Source organism: Coregonus clupeaformis, chromosome 11, assembly GCF_020615455.1.
Source record: "Coregonus clupeaformis isolate EN_2021a chromosome 11, ASM2061545v1, whole genome shotgun sequence".
Lineage (NCBI taxonomy): Eukaryota > Metazoa > Chordata > Actinopteri > Salmoniformes > Salmonidae > Coregonus > Coregonus clupeaformis.
In genome coordinates this window covers 34051730-34070675 of record NC_059202.1, presented here as the reverse complement: position 1 = coordinate 34070675, position 18946 = coordinate 34051730, and the positions used below count along the sequence as shown (strand labels likewise).

Here is an 18946-nt window from a genome sequence, read left to right as displayed (position 1 = left end):
GAGACTGTGGTCCCAGCTCTCTTCAGGTCATTGACCAGGTCCTGCCGTGTAGTTCTGGGCTGATCCCTCACCTTCCTCATTATCATTGATGCCCCACGAGGTGAGATCTTGCATGGAGCCCCAGACCGAGGGTGATTGACCGTCATCTTGAACTTCTTCAATTTTCTAATAATTGCGCCAACAGTTGTTGCCTTCTCACCAAGCTGCTTGCCTATTGTCCTGTAGCCCATCCCAGCCTTGTGCAGGTCTACAATTTTATCCCCTGATGTCCTTACACAGCTCTCTGATCTTGGCCATTGTGGAGAGGTTGGAGTCTGTTTGATTGAGTGTGTGGACAGGTGTCTTTTATACAGGTAACAAGTTCAAACAGGTGCAGTTAATACAGGTAATGAGTGGAGAACAGGAGGGCTTCTTAAAGAAAAACGAACAGGTCTGTGAGAGCCGGAATTCTTACTGGTTGGTAGGTGATCAAATACTTATGTCATGCAATAAAATGCAAATTAATTACTTAAAAATCATACAATGTGATTTTCTGGATTTTTGTTTTAGATTCCGTATCTCACAGTTGAAGTGTACCTATGATAAAAATTACAGACCTCTACATGCTTTGTAAGTAGGAAAACCTGCAAAATCGGCAGTGTATCAAATACTTGTTCTCCCCACTGTATAAATAATATAAATAATATGCCATTTAGCAGACGCTTTTATCCAAAGCGACTTACAGTCATGCGTGCATACATTTTTTTTGTGTATGGGTGGTCCCGGGGATCGAACCCACTACCTTGGCGTTACAAGCGCCGTGCTCTACCAGCTGAGCTACATATATATATATACAGTGGGGGGGAAAAAGTATTTAGTCAGCCACCAATTGTGCAAGTTCTCCCACTTAAAAAGATGAGAGAGGCCTGTAATTTTCATCATAGGTACACGTCAACTATGACAGAAAAAATGAGAAAAAAAATCCAGAAAATAACATTGTAGGATTTTTTATGAATTTATTTGCAAATTATGGTGGAAAATAAGTATTTGGTCAATAACAAAAGTTTCTCAATTCTTTGTTATATACCCTTTGTTGGCAATGACACAGGTCAAACGTTTTCTGTAAGTCTTCACAAGGTTTTCACACACTGTTGCTGGTATTTTGGCCCATTCCTCCATGCAGATCTCCTCTAGAGCAGTGATGTTTTGGGGCTGTCGCTGGGCAACACAGACTTTCAACTCCCTCCAAAGATTTTCTATGGGGTTGAGATCTGGAGACTGGCTAGGCCACTCCAGGACCTTGAAATGCTTCTTACAAAGCCACTCCTTCGTTGCCCAGGCGGTTTGTTTGGGATCATTGTCATGCTGAAAGACCCAGCACGTTTCATCTTCAATGCCCTTGCTGATGGAAGGAGGTTTTCACTCAAAATCTCACGATACATGGCCCCATTCATTCTTTCCTTTACACGGATCAGTCGTCCTGGTCCCTTTGCAGAAAAACAGCCCCAAAGCATGATGTTTCCACCCCCATGCTTCACAGTAGGTATGGTGTTCTTTGGATGCAACTCAGCATTCTTTGTCCTCCAAACATGACGAGTTGAGTTTTTACCAAAAAGTTCTATTTTGGTTTCATCTGACCATATGACATTCTCCCAATCCTCTTCTGGATCATCCAAATGCACTCTAGCAAACTTCAGACAGGCCTGGACATGCGATGGCTTGAGCAGGGGGACCTTGCGTGCGCTGCAGGATTTTAATCCATGACAGCATAGTGTGTTACTAATGGTTTTCTTTGAGACTGTGGTCCCAGCTCTCTGACCGTCATCTTGAATTTCTTCCATTTTCTAATAATTGCGCCAACAGTTGTTGCCTTCTCACCAAACTGCTTGCCTATTGTCCTGTAGCCCATCCCAGCCTTGTGCAGGTCTACAATTTTATCCCTGATGTCCTTACACAGCTCTCTGGTCTTGGCCATTGTGGAGAGGTTGGAGTCTGTTTGATTGAGTGTGTGGACAGGTGTCTTTTATACAGGTAACGAGTTCAAACAGGTGCAGTTAATACAGGTAATGGGTGGAGAACAGGAGGGATTCTTAAAGAAAAACTAACAGGTCTGTGAGAGCCGGAATTCTTACTGGTTGGTAGGTGATCAAATACTTATGTCATGCAATAAAATGCAAATTAATTACTTAAAAATCATACAATGTGATTTTCTGGATTTTTGTTTTAGATTCCGTCTCTCACAGTTGAAGTATACCTATGATAAAAATTTACAGACCTCTACATGCTTTGTAAGTAGGAAAACCTGAAAAATTGGCAGTGTATCAAATACTTGTTCTCCCCACTGTATATACACATACATACACTATCATTCAAAAGTTTGGGGTCACTTAGAAATGTCCTTGTTTTCGAAAGAAAAGCAATTTTTTTTGTCAATTAAAATAATTGGAAATACAGTGTAGACATTGTTAATGTTGTAAATGGCTATTGTAGCTGGAAACGGCTGATTCTTAATGGAATATCTACATAGGCGTACAGAGGCCCATTATCAGCAACCATCAGTCCTGTGTTCCAATGGCACGGTGTGTTTGCTAATCCAAGTTTATCATTTTAAAAGGCTAATTGATCATTAGCAATTATGTTAGCACAGCTGAAAACTGTTGTGCTGATTAAAGAAGCAATAAAACTGGCCTTCTTGAGACTAGTTGAGTATCTGGAGCATCAGCAATTGTGGGTTCGTTTACAGGATCAAAATGGCCAGAAACAAATACCTTTCTTCTGAAACTCGTCAGTCTATTCTTGATCTGAGAAATGAAGGCAATTCCATGCGAGAAATTGCCAAGAAACGGAAGATCTCGTACAACGCTGTGTACTACTCCCTTCACAGAACAGCGCAAACTGTCTCTAACCAGAATAGAAAGAGGAGTGGGAGGCCCCGGTGCACAACTGAGTGTCTAGTTTGAGAAACAGGCGCCTCACAGGTCCTCAACTGGCAGCTTTATTAAATAGTACCCGCAAAACACAAGTCTCAACGTCAACAGTCAACTCCCGAGTGGCGCAGTGGTCTGTGCCACTAGAGATCCTGGTTCGAATCCAGGCTCTGTCGTAGCCGGCCGCGACCGGGAGACCCATGGGGCGGCGCACAATTGGCCCAGCGTCGTCCAGGGTAGTGGAGGGAATGGCCAGCAGGGATGTAGCTCAGTTGGTAGAGCATGGCGTTTGCAACGCCAGGGTTGTGGGTTCGATTCCAGTATGAAAAAAATAAAAAATAAAATAATAATAATAATGTATGCACTCACTAACTGTAAGTCGCTCTGGATAAGAGCGTCTGCTAAATTACTAAAATGTAAAATGTAAGAGGCGACTCTGGGATGCTGACCTTCTAGGCAGAGTTGCAAAGAAAAAGCCATATCTCAGACTGGCCAATGAAAATAAAAGAATAAGATGGGCAAAAGAACACACACTGGACAGAGGAATATTTGAAAAAAGTTTTATGGAAAGACGAATTTGAAGTTTGAGGTGTTCGGACCACAAAGAAGAACATTTGTGAGACGCAGACCAAATGAAAAGATGCTGGAGAAGTGCTTGATGCCATCTGTCAAGCATGGTGGAGGCAATGTGATGGTCTGGGGGTGCTTTGCTGGTGGTAATGTGGGAGATTTGTACAGGGTAAAAGGGATCTTGAAGAAGTAATGCTATCACTCCATTTTGCAACACCATGCCATACCCTGTGGACGGCACTTGATTGGAGCCAATTCCCTCCTACAACAGGACAATGATCCAAAGCACAGATCCAAACTATGCAATAACTATTTAGGGAATGATGACAGCTTTGCACACTCTTGGCAGTCTCTCAACCAGCTTCACTTGGAATGCTTTTCCAACAGTCTGGAAGGAGTTCCCACATATGCTGAGCACTTGTTGGCTGCTTTTTCTTCACTCTGCGGTCCGACTCTTCCCAAACCATCTCAATTTGGTTGAGGTCGGGGGATTGTGGAGGCCAGGTCATCTGATGCAGCACTCCGTCACTCTCCTTCTTGGTAAAATAGCCCTTACACAGCCTGGAGGTGTGTTGGGTCATTATCCTATTGAAAAACAAATGATAGTCCCACTAAGCCCAAACAGATGGGATGGCGTATCGCTGCAGAATGCTGTGGTAGCCATGCTGGTTAAGTGTGCCTTGAATTCTAAATAAATCACAGACAGTGTCACCAGCAAAGCACCCCCACACCATAACACCTCTTCCTCCATGCTATATGGTGGGAAATACACATGCGGAGATCATCCGTTCACCCACACCGCGTCTCACAAAGACACGGTGGTTGGAACCAAAAATCTCCAATTTGGACTGCAGACCAAAGGACACATTTCCACCAGTCTAATGTCCATTGCTCGTGTTTCTTGGCCAAAGCAAGTCTCTTCTTCTTATTGGTGTCCTTTAGTAGTGGTTTCTTTGCAGCAATTCGAGCATGAAGGCCTGATTCACACAGTCTCTCCTGAACAGTTGATGTTGAGATGTGTCTGTTACTTGAACTCTGTGAAGCATTTATTTGGGCTGCAATTTCTGAGGCTAGTAACTCTAATGAACTTATCCTCTACAGCAGAGGTAACTCTTGGTCTTCCATTCCTGTGGCGGTCCTCATATCGCTTGATGGTTTTTGTAACTGCACTTGAAGAAACTTTCAAAGTTCTTGAAATTGTCAGGATTGACTGACCTTCATGTCTTAAAGTAATGATGGAGTGTCGTTTCTCTTTGCTTATTTGAGCTGTTCTTGCCATAATATGGACTTGGTCTTTTACCAAATAGGGCTATCTTCTGTATACCCCCTACCTTGTCACAACACAACTGATTGGCTCAAACACATTAAGATGGAAAGAAATTCTGCTAATTAACTTTTAAGAAGGCACACCTGTTAATTGAAATGCATTCCAGGTGATTACCTCATGATGCTGGTTGAGAGTATGCCAAAAGTGTGCAAAGCTGTCATCAAGGAAAAGGGTGGCTATTTGAAGAATCTCAAATATAAAATATATTTTTATTTGTTTAACACTTTCTTGGTTACTACATGATTCAATACGTGTTATTTCATAGTTTTGATGTAGAAAATAGTAAAAATAAAGAAAAACCCTTGAATGAGTAGGTGTTAAAAAACTTTTGGCCGGTACCGTATATAAAAAAAATAACAAAATGAAAGTATTTACATAAGTATACCCTTTGTTATGAGACTCGAAATTGAGCTCAGGTGCATCCTGTTTCCATTGATCATCCTTCAGATGTTTCTACAACTTGATTGGAACCACCTGTGGTAAATTCAATTGATTGGACATGATTTGGAAAGGCACACACCTGTCTATATAAGGTCCCACAGTTGACAGTGCATGTCAGAGCAAAACCAAGCCATGAGGTCGAAGGAATTGTCCATAGAACTCTGAGACAGGATTGTGTCTAGGCACAGATCTGGGGAAGGGTATGAAAAAAAATGTCTACAGCATTGAAGATCCCCAAGAACACAGTGGCCTCCATCATTCTTAAAAAGTTTGGAACCACCAAGACTCTTCCTAGAGCTGGCTGCCCGGCCAAACTGAGCAATCGGGGAAGAAGGGCCTTGGTCAGGGATGTGACCAAGAACCCGATGGTCACTCTGACAGAGTTCTAGAGTTCATCTGTGGAGATGGGAGAACCTTTCAGAAGGACAACCATCTCTGCAGCACTCCACCAATCAGGCCTTTATGGTAGATTGGCCAGACGGAAGCCACTCCTCAGTAAAAGGCACATCACAGCCCGCTTGGAGTTTGCCAAAAGGCACCTTAAGAATCTCAGACTATGAGAAACAAAATTCTCTGGTCTGATGAAACCAAGATTTAACTATTTGGCCTGAATGCCAAGCGTCACGTCTGGAGGAAACCTGGCACCATCCCTATGGTGAAGCATGGTGGTGGAAGCATCATGATGTGGGGATGTTTTTCAGCGGCAGGGACTGGGAGACTAGTCAGAATCGAGGCAAAGATGAACGAAGCAAAGTACAGAGAGATGCTTGATGAAAACCTGCTCCAGAGTGCTCAGGACCTCAGACTGGGGTGAAGGTTCACCTTCCAACAGGACAACGACCCTAAGCACACAGCCAAAACAATACAGGAGTGGCTTCGGGACAAGTCTCTGGATGTACTTGAGTGGCCCAGCAAGATCCTGGACTTGAACCCAACTGAACATCTCTGGAGAGACCTGAAAATAGCTGTGCAGCAATGCTCCCCATTCAACCTGACAGATCTTGAGAGGATCTGCAGAGAAGAATGGGAGAATCTCCCCAAATACAAGTGTGCCAAGCTTGTAGCGTCATACCCAAGAAGACTCGATGCTGTAATCGCTGCCAAAGGTGCTTCAACAAAGTACTGAGTAAATGGTCTGAATATTTATTTAAATGTGATATTTCAGTTTTTTATTTGTAATAAATCTGTTTTTGCTTTGTCATTATGGGGTATTGTGTGTAGATTGATGAGGGGAAAAAAAACAATTTAATCAATTTTAGAATATGGCTGTAACATAACAAAAAATGTGGAAAAGGTCAAGGGGTCTGAATACTTTCCGAAGGCACTGTAATCAATAAAGGGTTGCCAAATTCTGTAAAATGTCTCTGACTTATTCCTCAAGCAGTAAGTAATTTTCTCCAGTGGGATACAACTATTAACTTCAGATACCCCCCTGCCAGTTGCAATGTGGCTATCTGATTTCCATTTCTTGGCAATACATTTCTTGGCAATCGCTAGCAGAATTTCTGCTAGCTTTATAGTGGGGCTTTGCCCAAGATTGGAATTAGTAAAGTTACCCAATAGACAGACCTCTGGGTCTAAAGGGAATGCAGCCCCATTAATTGAGGATGTGGAATCGCATACCCCTTGCCAGAAATGGTGTAGTTTTGAACACTGCCAAGTGGAATGGAGGAATGTTCCTTCATCTGAGCCACATCTAAAACATAGGGAGGAGATACCAGAGTTGAACTTAGATGGGGTGATATAGAGCTGATGGAGGGAATTAAACTGGATCAGTTTGTATCTGGAGTTCAATGTAGACGTAACACCATCCCTGCATTGGTCACTCCAAAGTCCCTCATCAAGATAAATACCCAGATCTTTTTCCCCATCTAAGTCGAGGTTTATCTAGCTCAGGCAGTGGTAGTCCTAAAATAAGAGCATCGTAAACACGGGAAATGGTCTTGAACAGTGGTTGGTCTGCATGGCAGCGTTGTTCAATAAGTGACATCTTAGGTAGGTTCCATTGGCCCTTGAGATTCACCCTAATAAAATGTCATAGTTGTAGGTAACTAAAGAAGTCCTTGTTAGACAAGTTGTATTTCAGCTGTTCGACGGACATTAGAACTCCCTCCTCATAACAATGTTCCAGAAGAGTGATACCCTTATCAGACCACAGTCTAAAGTTACTATTCTGGAAAAACATAGGAATCAATCTATTGTTCCATAGAGGGATTTTAGGGGAAATAAATCTCTCGTCTGAACAGCTCATGCAGTTTGCACCATGTCAGGACAGAATGTATAATTAAAGGGTTGTCTGTGACAGTTTTTATAGATTTCATGTCCCATTTGTAAAAGAAAATCTGCCCCAGTGTCCTCATGTACCTCAAACTTTTCAATATTCAACCATGAGGGAGAAGGACCATTGTCAAACCTCTGAGCCAGAAATCTAGACTGCGCAGCCCAGTAATACATTCTGAAATTGGGGAGGTTTAAGCCCCCAGTCAGTTTGTCCAGGCTAACCCTAGGAGTTTTAGCATGCCAGATAAACCATCTGGTCAGCTTGTCGAGACAGAAAAAGAATGCTGCGTGTACAGGGATGGGGAGAGATTGAAACAAATACAGAAATCTGGGCAGGACATTCACCCAGTAGAGTGAGAGACAAGTCCATCCATTTACACAGGCCACCCTCCACCTTTTGCAAAAAGCCAGCCAGATTGAGTTTATAGAGGTTCTTCAGGTTACCATCCTCTACTATGCCCAAATACGTGAAGCCCATAGACAACCGTCTAAAAGGAAACGTATGCTTGATGGTATGATAGTCAAAGACAGACAACAGTAAGATTTCGTTTTTTATCAAAATTGACCTAATATCCAGAGAAATAACTATAATACTGTAATAGGTTCTGTAAATGAGAGAGGGAATGTTCTGGGTTCGTTAGATATAAGATAAGGTCGTCCGCAAAAAGCGATAACTTATGGGTATGGAGGCCCACCTCAAAGCCATGTATGTCAGGGCACGTTCTAATGGCCTCAGCCAACAGTTCAATGGCGAAGAGGTGGGGGCTAACAGGGCAACCCTGTCTGTTCCTCCTATAGAGAGGGAAAGAGGAGGAAGTAATCCCATTGGTAGCAATCCTAGATTTGTAGAGGGATTTTATCAAGTTTACAAACACGGTACCTAAACCAAACTTTTCCAAAACGCAAAAGAGATATCGCCACTCGACCCTATCAAAGGCCTTTTCGGCGTCGAGGGAGACTTTGACACTAGGTATTTTGTTTTTGTTAGCAAAGTGAATTATATCAAATAACCTTCTGAGATTATTGGAGGACATTCTATTAAGTATGAAGCCAGTCTGATCTGGGTTGACCAACAGGGGGAGGCATGACTCCAGCCTCTTAGATAGCATCTTGGTAGGGTACCAACAGCTCCTTAAATTATTTATAGAACTCTGGAGGGAAGCCATCCTCCCCAGGAGATGTATTTAATGGCCTCCAACAATTCAGGGACTGAGAACTGTTCACTCAAGCGCTCTCTGTCTTTCTCTGACAGGCATGGGAGGTTGAGAGAGGAGAGAAAGGAGTCAATCTCTGATAGATCATCGCTTGACTGGGAAGTATAGAGGTCCTCGTAGTATTTCTTAAAAGTATCATTAATTTCAGTAGGGTCTAAAGATATCTCATTAGTAAGAGTTTCTATAGCATTAATTGTCTTTTTACTTTCCTCTGCTTTCATGTGCCATGCCAATACAATGTGTACTTTCTCTCCAAGTTCGCATTAACAATGTTTTGATTTAGTAATGACCCTCTCAGCTTGATACATGTTCAGAGTATTATATTTCCGTTTTTTATTTACCAAAAGCCTGTATAGGTCTTTAGTCAGGCCTCTTTGGTAGGTTTTCTCTAGCTCAAAGATTTCCGATTCAAGGACATTAAGTTGTGTTTTCTCTTTAACCCTTTAGTGTAGGCAATGATCAGTCCCCTCAGATAGGCTTTAAATGCGTCCCAAAGAGTGAAACTGTCAGGAGCAGAGGGTTTGTTTGTCAAAGTAAAAATAATGATCTGCTCTTTGATGAATGCACAAAATTCAGGTTGCTTCAGGAGTGTAGAATTTAGTCTCCATCTATATGCTCCATTTACCTTGGTAGGAATGGAGAATGATCATACCAGAGGAGAATGGCACTAAGCAATCTGGGGAGATAATACTTAATGTCCTTGAATCGAAAATCTTTGAGCCCCGTGTAGCTCAGTTGGTAGAGCATGGCGCTTGCAATGCCAGGGTTGTGGGTTCGTTTCCCACGGGGGGCCAGTATGAAAATGTATGCACTCACTAACTGTAAGTCGCTCTGGATAAGAGCGTCTGCTAAATGACTAAAATGTAAATGTAATAACAGGTATCTAAAACTATGAAACATTTGGGTTGATAGCAAAAAGTTAGCAATAAAAAAAAAGATTAGTCCCTATCCTGTGGGTGCATCTGTCTCCAGACGTCTAGTAAATGGAGATCCTTCATGAATGACATGGTGAGCTTGGCGGCTTTGGTAAGAGGGGAGGGTTTATCAGAGGACATATCAAGACCTGTATTTGAACAAACATTTAAATCTCCTCCAGCCAGTAGCCATTCTGGTGGTGCTTGAGCAACCTGAAGGAAGACATTCTGAATAAACATATGGTCATCGAAGTTAGGAGCATAAATATTCAATAGGGTCCAAGACTCTGAATACATATGCCCCTGCACCAAAACAAACATGCCTGAGGGATCAGACATGGTGTTGCTGACACAAAAGGGGATGTGTCTACTTATCAAAATTGCAGTTTCTCTTGCTTTAGAGTTAAACTAGGACGCAAAACCTTGTCCTACCCATTCCCTCTTTAATGCCTTGTGTTCACTGGCTGAAGATGTGTTTCCTATAAGAACACAATGTCAGCCTTTAATTTCTTAAGGTATGTATAGACTTTTCCTCTTAACTGGGCTGTTATGAAGTTTTACGTTGAATGTGACATATTTTAGTTGGTTTTCAAATATATAACCGAATGGTAATCACTAATATGTAAATAGTCAGGTAATGTTTCAACTTTGGTTTGAACACTGAAGTGACCTATGTGTCTCTGTAGGAAGGAAACGACATAAAAAAATAAAAAAATAAAAACATCCACCCTGATTGTCGGATTAAACCCACAATCAAACATGAAAATAGTTGTACAGAGATGTTGTTGCTTGCTTTCCATCTTGCTCTTACTAGCTAAACTTTGGCATAAACTAAAACCTACGAGCTCTCTATATTGAAAAGAAACGTTGTTAATAGACATTTATGGTTGAATATTTTACTGTCAACAATAAGGGTTGATTGAGTCTCTTCAGGAGAAAAGGGGGGGAAAGCAATGGGCCTAGGCATACTAATTTGTTTTGCCCAGTGGATATTGTCAAAACCAAAATATACTCTCCTGTAAATGTAATAGATCTCACCACAGAAAAAATAACTGTCAGTTGAAAATGTCCAAATCAACTTTAGCGACCAAATCGCGGGGTAAACAGATCCAAATTCCAAATAGACATCAGCAGTTCAGTCCCAGGACAGCACAAACAAGAGAAAACCAATAAACTGCGTCAAATCTCACGGATAGACCTTTGTGAATCAAACGCGGTTCAGTTCTTTGAGAAAAGTGAACACTTCTCCCAGTGTGTTGAAGAGATGGATTCGGCCATTGTACTGAACTTTCATCCGTGCAGGGTGAATGAGGTAGCCGGTGATGTTCTTCTCCATCAGGGCTTTGGCAACTGGTTTGAACTGCTTACGACGTCTGGGAAAAGGCTGACACTCTTGCAATCGATGGTGATGTCCCGTTTGGCTCTTGCAAGTCGCATTATCTTCTCCCTAACCTGGAAACGGAGGAACCTGATCAGGATGGCCCGTGGAGGCTCATCTGGTGTGGGTTCCGGTGTTAAGGTTCTGTGGGCGCGTTTGATTTCTAGCGGCTTGGTGAAGTTGGTTATGCCCAGGACATCAGGGTTCCATTGAGTGAAGAAACGGACGGGGTCACAGCCCTCGCTGTCCTCCTTCAATCCCACCACACGGATATTGCTACGTCTGCTCTGGTTCTCCATCTGGTCCACCTTGTTTTTGAGATAGGCATTGTCCTTCTGCAGCTGTTTGATAACCTGGTCATGATGGGTGTATGTTTCTTCAACTGTGCTAATGCACAACTCAGCCTCAGTCGTTCTCAAAAGGAAATAATTCAGGGAGGATTTCAGGCCGTCAATGGAAGAATGAAGTTCAGCCGATTTGTTGTTAATATTCAGTGAAAGACCTTTGTTACCATCTTGAATTTCCAGGAGGAGTAGCAAGTATGCCGGAAGACTCGGAAGAGGCTGCTGAGAGGAACAGTGTGGAACTGTCGTCTGCGTTATCAGGGCTAATGCTTATCTTGCTAGCTGTGGTGGTATTATCTTGGGATTCAACAAAGTTTTGGTCATCCTTCTTGACTCCCGGCCGGAGGTCCATGGCTCTTTGGGAAGGTAAGTACTTAACAGTTTATAAGCCAATGTTAGAATATTGTTTCAACGTTGTTAATTAGGTAATAATAGGATAACTTTGAAGAGCTCGGTTTGTTAACGTGTGCTACCAAAGTGTTGTTTGTGCCAAGTGCTATAGCATAAAACCTTCATCAGGGTGCTTGGAGTTGCCTACTGCGATAATAGCAATCTGACAAATATGCTAATCATAATATGCTAATCATAATAAGGTAATCCTTCACCTTGGCTGGTTCTGCCTCCTCCTTTTTGATCTCTCCCCTGATGAAGCCATCCAGGACTGACTGGAACAGGTTGACCACCAGCTGCACCTCTCCCTTCTGCGTCTCTCCTGCCAGGCTGATCACCCTGTTCTGGTAGCCACGCATCAGACCCTTGTAGCCAATATGGTGTGTCTGTCCACCACAGGTGAGAGAAAGAGAGGGGAATAAAGCAATTATCATCCATACACGGGAGTCACTGAATTGATAAACAGCTTCTATTTCTATAGGCCTTATGTTCCACCACTCACTGGGAGAGAGTACATGCCCTTGATGGTCTCTCTAAACTGCATGGTGGCTGAGATGAAGATGTTTTCTGTGGCAGACAACTGCTTCCCCCTGGAGCGGAAGTCATTCACCTACACACACACAGAGACAGAGACAGAGACAGAGAGAGAGAGAGAGAGAGAGAGAGAGAGAGAGAGAGAGAGAGAGAGAGAGAGAGACAGAGAGAGAGAGAGAGATATTAAAGGGATAGTTCAGGATTTTTGGCAATGAAGCCCTTTATCTACTTCCCCAGAGCCAGATGAACTCGTGGATACCATTTGCATGTATGCGTCCAGTATGAAGGAAGTTATAGGTTGTTTTGTGAGCCAATGCTAACTAGCTTAGTACTAGCACTTACACTAGATAAAGGGCTTCATTGCCAAAATCCCAAACTATCCCTTAAAACATTTTGTGGAGCATACTATAAGTGTATTTTTCCTCTATGGACCTGAAAACTACAAGAGGTGTGTGACTGAGATCAACTCTCTTTTCAGTTAGCTTTTAGCTGTAACATGAAGCAGCAGAATCAGAATGTGGTCGGACCTGATTCCCCAGGAATTCGTCCAGGTGTCGGAGCTCGTTGGCGTTGGTAATCTCCCGGTCCAGAGAGGCGTTCCATTGCTCTGAGACCCGTGTGGCCCGGCTGATCTTGATGGTGGGGTTCCGGTTCACCGCCCGGCCTCCACTAGCAGGGTCTGGGTGGGAGCGGGATGTTTGCGAGAGAGGCGGGGCTGTGTGGAACAGATTAGATTAGATTAGATAGATAGATAGATAGAGAATTGTTGTCAATATGTTCAAGCATAAAAATGTCAAAATATTCACCCTTTTTCCACATTTTGTTGTGGTACAGCCTGAATTTAAACACACTTTAATTGAGATGATTTTGTTACTGGCCTACACACAATACCCCATAATGTCGAGGTGGAATTATGTTTTTAATGGCTGCATCATGTTATGGGTATGCTTGTAATCGTTTTCAGGATATAAAAGAAACAGAATGGTGTTTGGCAAAATCCTAGAGGAAAACCTGGTTCAGTCTGCCTTCCACCAGACACTGGGTGATGTATTCACATTTCAGCAGGACAATAACCTAAAACACAAGGCCAAATCTACACTGGAGTTGCTTACCAAGACAGTGAATGTTCTTGAGTAGCCGAGTTACAGTTTTGACTTAAATTTGCTTGAAAATATTTGGCAAGACCTGAAAATGATTGTCTATTAATGATCAACAACCAATTTGACAGAGCTTGAAGAATTTTAAAAATAATAATATGCAAATGATGCACAATCCAGGTGTGGAAAGCTCCTAGAGACTTACCCAGAAAGACTCACAGCTATAATCGCTGCCACAGGTGCTTCTACAAAGTATTGACTCAGGGGTGTGAATACTTACGTAAATTATACGTTTCTGTAAATACATTAGCTAAAATTTCAAAAATATATGTTTTCACTTTGTCATTATGTTGGGCAAAAAACGTATGAAGGAAGTAAAGACAAAAACATGGCTTCGATTAGAGAGATCCTAAACTTTCCTGTAGGATCTGATAGCCATCAAAGGTCTAAAACTAAAAGGCTCAACAAGCTGTAAAATGTAGGTTTTTGGGAATTGGGACCATTTTACATATATTGTTTTGCCCAGGAAATGAACACTTAACTTGATTCCAAATGTGTTTTTTGGACAAGGATTTTCATATCGCTTTGTTGATAAAACATCTCCTTTTTAATTCTCTCTAACGCCAAACTGAAAGGTCCAAACTATGTTGTTATGAGGGAGCTTAATCCTACCTGACTAATTATTTACCAGAAAGCAACTTATTTAAGAAACAAATCCATTGGAGAAATACACCTGTATTTTCTCTCTGGGTCTCAAGTTCAGGAAGTGAACCGCTACAACACTGCACTCTTCCAGCACCTTCACATGAGTAAGACCACTGCCATTTCCAGGCCAGACTGGATCTTAGCACAAATACCACCTTATTTCACAGTCAGAGAAACTCCCTACCTTGTATATGCTACGAAAGGCACTGACAAGTCATTTGATAGCAACGTACATAGCAACAAGATATGCTGGAGACAAGCTAAATAGGGCAGTAAAGAAGTAAGAGTTGTTTTTTCAGATGGAAATGTGCCATATCGAGTGTCTATGATAATCAAGTGATGTCAACATATGACATATTCACTTTGAATGTCCATGTGACTTGACAAGGAACAAAATGTAGGCTCTAGTTATTATAGCCTATTGTATAACTAGGACCCAGAGATTTTCCTGGTCAGGTCACATATTTGGTGTGCCCCAAGGCTGCGTCCTGGTGCCTCTTACCTTCTCCTCGGTCGCTCAGGTCTCCATCGTCAGGAGTATGTGCCTCTTTTTGGTGACGTTTCTTCAGGATCTTCCTCAGGAACCCTGAGGATCTACAGCACACACAAACATTCTGTCAATGCCACACTGTCAACGCCACACAGTCAACACTCATACAGTAGGACTTAGTCAATGCAAATGCACTGTAATTGTAACATTTATGGGTTATTGATGTGTATTATGGTTTTTAATGGGTTTGACTGTAATGCCATTCTTGGTGTAAGACTGTGTTACAGTAAATAGGCACAGGTGAGTAATGTATCCAATCCTACTAATATGAACAACATAATTACAAGAGTACCTGTTGTTCGAACTTGACACAGAAATACAGTCTGCCATTTGGTCACATATGCCAACATGCAGGAGAATTGGATAAAACATGCTTTGTTTTAGTGATCAGATGTGCAAGATGTGAATGTTGAATCTTTGTGAATGTCAAGGGGCAGACCTGTGAGGGTTTTTGAATGTAAGCCTACTGTACTAAATGTTCTCATCTGTCCAGCACCACATATTTTCAGGGTTTATAGACCGACTCTGCTCACTGAGTGCCATGGTAACAATCTTTAAACAAAATCAAACGCAATTTTTCGATCTTCCAGCCTGATAAAAACTTTGGCACGGTAAGGCACAGCACATCCAAAAAACTGGGGAAAAGTAAATCCATTCAGAGTAAATTAAGTTAAGGAATTTCCGGAATCTATCCCCTCCAATAACAAACTGCCTCTATAGCTATATATGGGAAACTCTAGCTTGTGCAATGTGCCATATGAAGGAGCTGGACCAGTTTGATTACACAAGGAATAGTGTTTTCCCATGGGTTATCTGCCTCAGACCTCCGGGGTGGATGAGATCGTCTGGTGAAGGGTTTCCCTCCACAGTTACTACCTCAGTCTCTGTACATTACCATCACACTCAAGCATCTTCCTAGCCACCGTGCTTCTACATCTGCATTGCTTGCTCTTTGGGGTTTTAGGCTGGGTTTCTGTAAAGCACTTTGTGACAACTGCTGATGTAAAAAGGGCTTTATAAATACATTTCTTTGACTGATCTTTGTGGTTATCTGGAAGAGACCCTTAGGATATCATAGTATGTGATTTAACATCCCAAACCCAAGGCATCAAACCATAATATTGGCCAAGTAAGGTTCTACACTCCTAGTTCCCAAACCTTTTTATGCCGTGATCTACCAAAAGCTTTTGGAATGCTCTTATGACTCATCTAATAAACAGCCAATATTTATAGGTCCAACCCAGTCTCTTTCACAACCCAAAACGAATCAGCCGTGAATCAGCTGGGACTGTTCTGTCGCCCATCCTGCTGTAAAATATCTAACATTAGTTTCCCTGAAGCACTGTACCTCTCTGGGGTGGGCGGTAGAGTTTGGACAGTGTCCTGGTGGCCTGAGGAGTCATGGGTCCTCCTCTTCATGCTGCCCTTTGACCAATCATCTATAGGAGACTGGAGCTGCAGGGACAAAGAAGAATCAAACTATACTGTACAATTCCCATCATGTTGAGCAGATGATTGCAAACACAGTTTGAGGAGATGAGGCCTTGGTAGCAACTTGATAGTTTCAGTTGCGATAGGAAAAAGAGATGACATTACCAGCAATCAAGAATGGCCCCAACCCAATATCAACCAATAGACTTCCATGAGAACCCAATATCAACCAATAGACTTCCATGAGAACCCAATATCAACCAATAGACTTCCATGAGAACCCAACTTCCAATAGACCTCCATGAGAACCCAACCTACCGAACTTCCATCAACACCCAACCTTAGGGACAATTATCTTCAAAGTTCACCACTACTCATTATCCATTGCACAAATTATGGAAGAGGTTCATATCATTGTATCACCTGAAAAATGCACCCATGTTTATTCCCATCAGTACATAGATTTTTGTTGTTGTTGGTGGATTAAGAGGAAAGACATTATTGAGTCAAATCCTCAAATAATTTGTTACCACTTGTTATTTAAATAACACATTAATAATTCAATTGGAAAATGAGAGTGGATGTGTGTTAGAAATCCACAGAAAAGTTACCGCCCAAAAACACTGCTTAATGCAGATGCAAGTCTATATGCACACAATTACAGTAAGAGCCTTGTAAAATGGTAGCCAAGTTACTACTCTTTTTTGTTTTTCAGCTATGGGCATGACATCCAATGTTTTGTCAAATTTTGATCAAATAAGATTTATGGGTGAAATAACACATTAAGACACCAATGGAAAGGACCACCTCTGACCCCCAAACCATGACGGTTGACCAGAAAGGGTTTCATTGTGGGGGTTGATCAGTGGGGGTTGATCAACCGTGGAGTGTATACACTCCCAAGCCTATTTATTATGCTCTGCATTACATCTAAAGAAGTGTATGATGATGAGGTTAAACACTAGGGCAAAAAAGGTCAGAAACTGGAGTCTAGAGATTTTGAGCCAAAGGTGTGCTAGGATGCACCAGACTAGCTCTAACTGGCAGGGCTCCGTTTCTCTGTGGTGGCAAGCTCTGCTCTGGCTTTGTGGTTATACCTTATCCATGGACTTTGTCCCCTGTGGGCCCAAGCAGGCCCTTGCGTTCAAAGGAAAGCAGGTCCAATACTTCACATCCTCCATTTCGTAACTTTTCTTAAAAGATGACGTCAACGAGCTAGTCAACATTTGTGTTTGGAATGTTTACGGTAATGTGTTCTGACCTATTACAGCCAGAGAAGCACAACGACACTGAGTTTTCATTCAAATGTCATGAATAAAGGATGTGATATGCTAGCTTCAACCTGTTCAGATCTGATGTGCTGCCCTCGTATTTGCTGAAAATAACAGTTCATAAGAAAGGGAAGGCACACAATGCTGCTGGGACAAACACGCTGGTAGGCTTGACGAGACAAGACCAACTGGCAACAGACACACAGAGAACACAGGTATAAATACACAGGGGATAAAGGGGAAGAGGGGCGACACCTGGAGGGGGTGGAGACGAGCACAAAGACAGGTGAAACAGATCAGGGTGTGACAGTACCCTCTCCCCTCTAGGGTGACGCCACCTGGCGTCCTACCTGGGCGCATACCTGGTTGACCGGGGTGCCGGCGGCGGAACTCAGGGATGAGGCCTGGGTCCCTAGCGGGGACCCAGCACCTCTCCTCCGGGCCATAACCCTCCCAGTCAACCAGGTACTGGAATCCCCTGCTCCGTAGCCAAACCTTCAGGATGCAGCGTTTACTTTTTCGCTCTTTACTTTAAATCGCTGTTTGATCTGGGTTTGGAATTTAGCATTTCTTCTGGCATCTTGGTTGTTTTCACCCAACGTTTTTATTTCAGCTTTTCGCTTCAGACATTTTTATCTGCTCCACCACAAACCTGTCTGGTAAGGTTGAACGCCTCCTCTCCTACTCAGCCTCCCGACAAAAGCATCTCCCAAGCGGGTGTGACACCTACTCCCATTGCCTGCTGCACTGCGGCTTGGATCCCACCCGGCGATCTGCTCCCTGTCTGCCCTGGCCTGTCTCCCCCTGTCTGGTACACTGCGCCACTCTCCCGAGTGGCACAGTGGTCTAAGGCACTGCATTGCAGTGCTAGCTGTGCCACTAGAGCTCCTGGTTCAAATCCAGGCTTTGTCGTAGCCGGTCGCGACCGGGAGACCCATGGGGCGGCACACAATTGGCCCAGCGTCGTCCAGGTTAGGGGAGGGAATGGCCGGCAGGGATGTAGCTCAGTTGGTAGAGCATGGCGTTTGCGAAAAAATAAAATAAAATAATAATAATAATGTATGCACTCACTAACTGTAAGTCGCTCTGGATAAGAGCGTCTGCTAAATGACTAAAAATGGTACAGGTACCCCCGCCACACTCCCCCCTCTCTCCCGAGCTTTTGCTCGCCTTCAGCACACACGGACATACACACACACACACACACCGCAGACTTTGGACTGATCTGAATTTTATGTAGGCTAATTAACTTGTGAATCTTATTATGTGAGCTTTACTGAGAAAAGCTTTAATTAACTAGCATAGGCCTACTATTTATTTCTTTTATCTCAGACTTTTATAGCCTACTGGGCTCAGAGAGCTACTCTCTCACGTTATTTTGTTGGAGCGAGTGACTCTTTGAACTTACAATGGCTAGCCCCAAGCAGTTTTACTTTTTTATTGTGCTTTGCACTATTTGCTCAATGACTCCTGCTTACTTTGTTGACTATGAGTTTGTTTGTTTACCTGACCGTGGGACAGACAACGTTTGTTCCCACACTCATGATTGACTCTCTTTTGGCTACACAGACTCTTGGCCTCCCATCCTATTCTA

The 18946-nt window shown here is 42.8% G+C and overlaps 1 protein-coding gene and 1 long non-coding RNA gene across 8 annotated transcripts in view; one reads left to right on the top strand and one right to left on the bottom strand.

Annotated features, from left to right (window-relative positions):
• Nucleotides 1-18946, bottom strand: part of LOC121576830 (unconventional myosin-IXb-like) — a 125880-nt gene that overhangs the window by 24510 nt on the left and 82424 nt on the right. For all 7 annotated transcript variants that reach the window (XM_045223511.1, XM_045223513.1, XM_045223514.1 and 4 more), the window contains 5 exons: nucleotides 15999-16105; nucleotides 14603-14694; nucleotides 12826-13013; nucleotides 12267-12374; nucleotides 11980-12150 (listed from right to left, as the gene is read on the bottom strand). In XM_045223511.1, coding sequence (XP_045079446.1) covers nucleotides 11980-12150; nucleotides 12267-12374; nucleotides 12826-13013; nucleotides 14603-14694; nucleotides 15999-16105 — 666 coding nt within the window. The remainder of the gene's footprint in view (nucleotides 1-11979; nucleotides 12151-12266; nucleotides 12375-12825; nucleotides 13014-14602; nucleotides 14695-15998; nucleotides 16106-18946) is intronic.
• On the top strand, nucleotides 10054-12115 carry LOC121576831. Its single transcript, XR_006002532.1, has 3 exons — nucleotides 10054-10167; nucleotides 11558-11740; nucleotides 12026-12115. It is a non-coding gene; the product is annotated as an uncharacterized LOC121576831 (long non-coding RNA).